The sequence below is a fragment of the Rhinopithecus bieti genome, unplaced genomic scaffold, assembly GCF_001698545.2.
Source record: "Rhinopithecus bieti isolate Rb0 unplaced genomic scaffold, ASM169854v2 scaffold_74548, whole genome shotgun sequence".
Classification (NCBI taxonomy): domain Eukaryota; kingdom Metazoa; phylum Chordata; class Mammalia; order Primates; family Cercopithecidae; genus Rhinopithecus; species Rhinopithecus bieti.
In genome coordinates this window covers 519,887-526,705 of record NW_016828873.1, presented here as the reverse complement: position 1 = coordinate 526,705, position 6,819 = coordinate 519,887, and the positions used below count along the sequence as shown (strand labels likewise).

The window sequence follows — 6,819 nt, the reverse complement described above, 5'->3', positions numbered from 1 at the left end:
AGTGCAGTGGCGCGATCCCGCCTCACTGCAACCTCCACCTCCCAGGTTCAAGCAATTCTTCTGCCTCAGCTTTCCTGAGTAGCTGGGATTACAGGCAAGTGCCCCCATGCCTGGATTTATTTTATTTTATTTTATTTTATTTTATTTGTATTTTATTTTATTGTATATTTTGTTTTATTTTATTTTATTTTATTTTATTTTATTTTATTTTATTTTATTTTATTTTCAGTAGAGACGGGGTTTTGCCATGTTGGCCAGGCTGGTCTCAAACTCCTGACCTCAGATGATCCACCCGCCTTGGCCTCCCAAAGTGCTGGGATTACAGGAGTGAGCCACCGCGCCCAGCCTCACATAGATGTTTAACTCAGCTGAATACATTTTTTCCAGAACCTTAGTTCCTTGACTAAGTTCCTTGGAGGTTTTCTGATACCTTGAAATGCTTGCTTGTTTCCCTGTTTTCATATTTTGGTTTCTTAGTAGAAGTGCTGGTTTGATATAATCTACTCTGTGGTAGCCGAGTTTGGTATGATCTACTGTGTCGTAGCCGAGTTTGGTATGATCTACTCTGCCACAGCTGAAAGTTAAAGGTCCATGAATCAACTTTTAAATTTCTTTTAATTTAAATCTCATGTTTTGTAGAACAATGGCATCCTAAATTATAGCACTACTTGACTTCATTTTCACAACTATTTTGTAATGACTGTAGTAATTCTTGTTCATTTTTAGCGCCTGTAGCACTTCCGGCATAACGTTTGACACATAGGCATTTAATAAGTAGTTGCTGAAAAAAATAACTGAACACAGTACTCTCAGCAGCGGTTTCACTTTCTGGGGTTTCAGTTACCTGCTGTAAACTGCAGTCTGAAAACGTTAAATTGAAAATTTCAGAAATAAACAGTTTATACATTTTAAATTCTGCACTGAGTAGTATAATAAAATCTCATGCCTTTCCGTCTTTCCTGCCCAAGGTATGCTAAAAAGAAGCATAAAGTGCTTCTTTTAAGTGAAAAGGTGGAAGTTCTCAACTTAAAAAGAAAAGAAAAATAAATGTGTGCTGAGGTTGCTAAGATCCATGGAAACAATGAGTCTTCTATCTGTGAAAGTGTAAAGAAAGAAAGAAAAAGAAATCCGTGCTAGTTTTGTTGTTGCACCTCAGACTGCAAAAGTTACAAGCCACAGTGTATAACAAATGCTTAGTTGAGGTGGAAGAGGAGTTAAATTTGTGGACAGAAGACATGAACAAAAATGTGTTCCAAATGGATGACAATAGGGTTTGGCATTATCTGCAGTTTCAAGCATGCATTGAGGTTCTTGAAATGTATCCCCTGCAGGCAATCAGAGAGGGCATACTAAATAAGTTTGTTAATGTACTACAGGTATGTGATTAATATGCCATATTATCAACTCTGAACCTTTTTACCTGTCTCAGAAGTTATTCCTTAATGCTAGGTCATCTAGGAGACAAATAAGGACACAAGGACACAAGAAATCCCATTTTCTGAAATAATCTGATATTTGATGTTTTAGAAATATTAATGTTTTTATTCTGGGAAAAAAAATCAAAGAGTTTTTTTGTGTGTGTGTATCCTAATACATACTTTAAGGTTCTCTTTTGTTTAGTATACATGGGAAAGGACACAATTCTACTTTCCATGCTTAGAATTTAAAATGTCTTAATCCAGGCCTGATATTTCTTAACTAGATATTTTAAAGAGAAGTAACTGTTAACCATTTTGGATGGCATGAGGTTATAAAGCTTTGGTCAGTGTTGAGAATCTAGTTCATGTCAATATTTCCATAAAATGTTATTTATACAGCAATTAATAATTTGTCTCATGATAATTTTATTTGAACTTTCTGAAGAATGAAAAGGGAAAAGAGCATGATATCAATGATCATTAGTAACTGTCAGTGCTTCCCCAAAATACCTCTTTTGTTTGTTTGCTATCTTTGAAAAAGCTAATAACATAAAACTAAGTAACTGGCAGAAAATACCTTTTCCCCAAATCCAGGACCACAGAGAGAAATGGCTCACTGTTTTCTGTGAGATTTGAATGTATTTTATGACTCAAATATTAATTCTAATTAACTGACTTGCTACTCTTATATCTGAGAATTTTAAGGTCCTCATGAGTACACAATACAATGATTCCTGTTCGTACCAAGATGTAACAAGATAGTTTTCTTCTTTTCTTTCTTTCTTTTTTTTTTTTTTTAATCTTGTTGTTGTTCCCAGAGCCATGCACATTATCTTTTGCTGAAATGGAAAAGAATAATTTACTTCTGAAATGGGATTTTGACAATAGACCACATATTTTGCATGGTGAATATGTTGAGTTCATTTGTAGAGGAGATACTTATCCAGCTGAATTATATATTACCGGATCTATACTTAGAATGCAGTGTGACAGAGGGCAGTTAAAATATCCAAGATGTATTCCAAGACAAAGGTAAGAAGAGGCTTTCATCTATAGGTATGTTTTTTTTTGGTCAGATTGTTATTCAACATTTCAGAAATGTTATGTTCTATACCACTCTTACTTTATGGCAACTGGAAAGAAAAAATAATAATATTTTCTTCATTTTTTTTACACTAAGCAAACAACTGGAAGTGGTAATGAATTCAACAGGCCTTCTGAATTGTCTGAAGTGAAAGCAACGTTTGCCATTTGATATTTGTGACACTTTGGCAAATGGAAAAATAAATCAATTTATATGTGTAATATTTAAATGTGCAAAAATTAACCTATATGTTCTGTGATAAGGACAAAATCACACTTTCTCCTACTTCTCAATCTAATTTCATGCACTACTAATAAAGTTTGGAAAATATGGCATTTATTTTCAGAACCACATTTTTATGTAACTTTTGGAAATCACGTACTAAAGTGTTTCCTCATACTACAATTTAAAAAATACATCTTCTGCTACTTACAAGAAATAATTTAACTATTTTCTTAGAGAAATGTTAAAAAAAGTATAATAAAATTATGTAAACCATTTTGTAGGATCAGAATTTTAACCGTTTTTGAAGACACTATATACAGAAAATGGAAATTATATTTTTTGTTCAATTAAGAATATTAAAAATATAAGTAGTGGCAAAGTGCATGTGGTCCTGTTTTAAAAATTGCAAACAATGAACTATATGAATTACCTAAAGCCAGCTTTTTAGATGCTTTGACTGCTCTAATTAAAAAAATGTGTAAAAGACACACAATAGTGGGAAAATTTTTTATTTTTATTTCTAATTGTGGTAAAATCAGGGTGGAAAAAATTTTATATGCTATTTAAATGTTTTGGTACAGTATGAATTTCTCACTTTCAAAAAAAAGGTAAACATGTAGAAAAATATTTACAAAATGGTGAGTAGTGTAGTAAATAATATTGAGTTTTTAAAAGGGAACTGGTGGTATTATTTACTAAGTAAGATAATTTGTTCTTAGTAGTACTTAATAAAAACAATGACTATATGAAAAATTGAAAGGCTAAGATTGTAATAAACACTTGACTACAATTGATGCTTATTTCAAAATCTCTCTTTTTCCCCTCAAGGACTCTGTCTTATCAAGAACCCTTAAGAACATAGAATTGAATGGCAGAAAGAGGAGTCATATTTCAATATATCATGAAATTCTTTATAAAACATAATTTTGAGGAAGTATGTTAAGTTAAAACTTCTGAGTTTTCCTTGCTTAAATATTTGAATCTAAATTGTTTGTGCTGAACATTTCTTTATTTATAAATAAAACCAATAAATGTTGTTTAATTTTTAGTTTGTATAATTTGATGTAGAATGTAATCTCTTTTGTATGTCTTCCATCTGTTACAAATTAATCTACACATCAAAATATTTTCATTTCCTAATGCCCATTGACTAGACTATATCATTGCTTTCAATATACTGTATGTGCAAAAATTTTACATTCACATTCATTATCATCTTTATTAATATTAAGGCTTTTGTTACCCTTAATTCAAAGTTTATGTCAATATTAAAGGGCCAAACACACTAGAGATAAGAAACTATATGCTGTATTAGAGGATCTGCTTTATTAAAAGCAGAAGAGACTGCCCTTCGGACTTTCTAAATGTAAAAAAACTTTTAAAATTAACTGTAATATTTGCTACCAGGTTAATAACCAAATTGTTTATAAGGTAGTATACTACCATATTTGAACATGTGCTCAAATATTGTTAAAAGACACAGTTAAAGAAAGAATGACTCTTGGAATTTTATTTTATTTATTTATTTATTTTGAGATGGAGTCTCGTTCTGTTGCCCAGACTAGAGTGCAATGGGATGATCTTGGCTCACTGCAACTTTCGCCTCCTGGATTCAAGCAATTCTCCTGCCTCAGCCTTCCGAGTAGCTGGGATTACAGGTGTGTACCACCACACCCAGCCACTTTTNAAATGTAAAAAAACTTTTAAAATTAACTGTAATATTTGCTACCAGGTTAATAACCAAATTGTTTATAAGGTAGTATACTACCATATTTGAACATGTGCTCAAATATTGTTAAAAAGACACAGTTAAAGAAAGAATGACTCTTGGAATTTTATTTTATTTATTTATTTATTTTGAGATGGAGTCTCGTTCTGTTGCCCAGACTAGAGTGCAATGGGATGATCTTGGCTCACTGCAACTTTCGCCTCCTGGATTCAAGCAATTCTCCTGCCTCAGCCTTCCGAGTAGCTGGGATTACAGGTGTGTGCCACCATGCCCGGCTTTTTTTGTATTTTTAGTAGAGTTGACGTTTCACCATGTTGGCCAGGCTGGTCTCAAACTCCTCATCTCAGGTGATCCACCTGCCTCGGCCTCCCAGGACTCTTGGCATTTTTACATTTTACACTTTCAAGTCTTTTTTTTAGATTAGATGATTTTTGGAATTATATGGATTACAAAATCTGAAATAAGAGCATCCTACAAGCATCAAAAAATGACTGTCAATATTATCAAGGTCTATTAGAGACATGAAACAGCAGCATTGTCACTTTTTCATCTGAAGTGAGAGTTGTACTTCCAATTGTTATTTCAGCTCATTCATAAGCACATGTAATAGCAGTAGTACCCAGATACTAGGACCCCTATTAGGATTGGTTGTTGGTATTAGAACAAGTTTTCCTTTCTAGAAACTATTCAGTTATTCTAACTCAAGATCTGTTTCTCCTTATAATGATATTCTCAAATGCCCAAAGGACAATTCTCTACTGCTGGGTATGAAATAGCTTCTTTCGGAAATGACGCCACAGCTGACCTAACTCTGTGGATTAAAAAAGTATTAATTCATTCAATGTTAAACATGTATATTTCAGAACTGTCCTTGAGTTCATAGTCATTATTTTAATTAATCTCCTGTAGTAGGTTCCCACAGTGGATCCCACAAAAATGGAAATTTAATTAAAATTAAATATCAACAGAAAAGCAGTATTCTTTTTAAATAAATTCATCAATCTATCAATTAAATAACATTATTAAGCACCTGCTCTATCCCATGGAACATGCTGGGTAGTGCAGGATTCAAAATGATTAAAATTCTCCTTGTTATTTTTCAAAGAACGCAAAGTAATGACCTACTTACTTAGTAAAAGAGATAAACTTGTACTAGTGATTGCAAGCTCAAAATGGGTGATGATTGTGGCTTATCTAGTGATATTTCTAGTGAACTGGAGATGGCATGCACTGTTTAACCAGGACAACTACTTCGCTCAAGGTGAATTATTGTCATGGGGGAATATTGTGTCCAGTATCGCCATATGTTTTGATTTGTTAATTGTGAAATGTACTGATTTTTATTTGTTGAGAGGAGATAAAAAATTCTTTAGGCAGTGCAGCTCAAAGTAAACTCCACATGCTAAAGAAATAAAAATTTTGAAAAGTGCAACAGTGGAAGCACGTACAAAGTAAAGTGGCGGCACAAAGTAAGTAATATTTAACTTTTTTTTTTTTCTTTGTATGAGTGTGGTAGGGGAAGCATCTTGGAAAAAAGTAAAAGTAAGTCTAGGTTTAAAAGACTTTAAGAAAAGACATTTCAAGTAGAAGGAATAGCATATGCAAAGTCAAAGCTCATACTTTATGCCAGGCATTACACTAACCACTGAAAATAAAACAATGAATAAGACACACACTGTTTCTGCTCTTGTGAAGCTTGTCTCTCGGAGCGGAGGAAAGATGTAAGCAAATCCCTACGAAATGAGGCATGGCAGCAAAGACCCCATCATTGTCAGTAAACACCACATGATACTGCCTGGCACTGGGTGTTTAAAAAGTCTTCAGTGAGGAAGTGATATGTAAGTGATATATAGGCTGAGATTGGATGGGAGAAAATATAAGAATTCATGTAGAAAAAGAACATGAAAACAGCAAAGAACATGACGTTTCCAAGAAGCTAATAAAAATCCGGTACTGACTCAGTGGAAAGGGGTGAAGGACAGAGAGCAGTAAATGAAATTTGGAGAGGTTGAAGCCCTGATTGTGAAGGCCTTTGTAGGTCAAATTAAAGATTTTGGAAGTCACTAAATGGAATTCGATGCTTACTGGGAATTTTTTAAAGACATCACTGACTGTAATATGGAGAGACTGATTGGAAGGGAAAAAGGTGTAGGCAAAGAGAAATCACTGAGGAAAATAAGGCAATCATCCAGCAAAGATAAGGTAGTCACTTACACTGGTGGCAGCAGCAGGATGGTACAAACTAAGCTGAAATAAGATATTTAGCATGTGACATCACTATAATGATAATTGATTAGATGTGGGGGACAGTGAGGCAGAGAAAAGAGTTCAGGAGAACTCCTAGGTTTTGGCTTGACTAAGTG

The 6,819-nt window shown here is 33.5% G+C and overlaps 1 protein-coding gene across 3 annotated transcripts in view; it reads left to right on the top strand.

Annotated features, from left to right (window-relative positions):
* F13B (coagulation factor XIII B chain) overlaps positions 1 to 3,775 on the top strand; it is a 35,664-nt gene extending 31,889 nt beyond the window's left edge. For all 3 annotated transcript variants that reach the window (XM_017864616.1, XM_017864618.1, XM_017864617.1), the window contains exons 11-12: positions 2,237 to 2,450; positions 3,556 to 3,775. In XM_017864616.1, coding sequence (XP_017720105.1) covers positions 2,237 to 2,450; positions 3,556 to 3,589 — 248 coding nt within the window. In that variant the 3' untranslated portion in view covers positions 3,590 to 3,775. The remainder of the gene's footprint in view (positions 1 to 2,236; positions 2,451 to 3,555) is intronic.
* Positions 3,776 to 6,819: the final 3,044 nt, after the last annotated feature.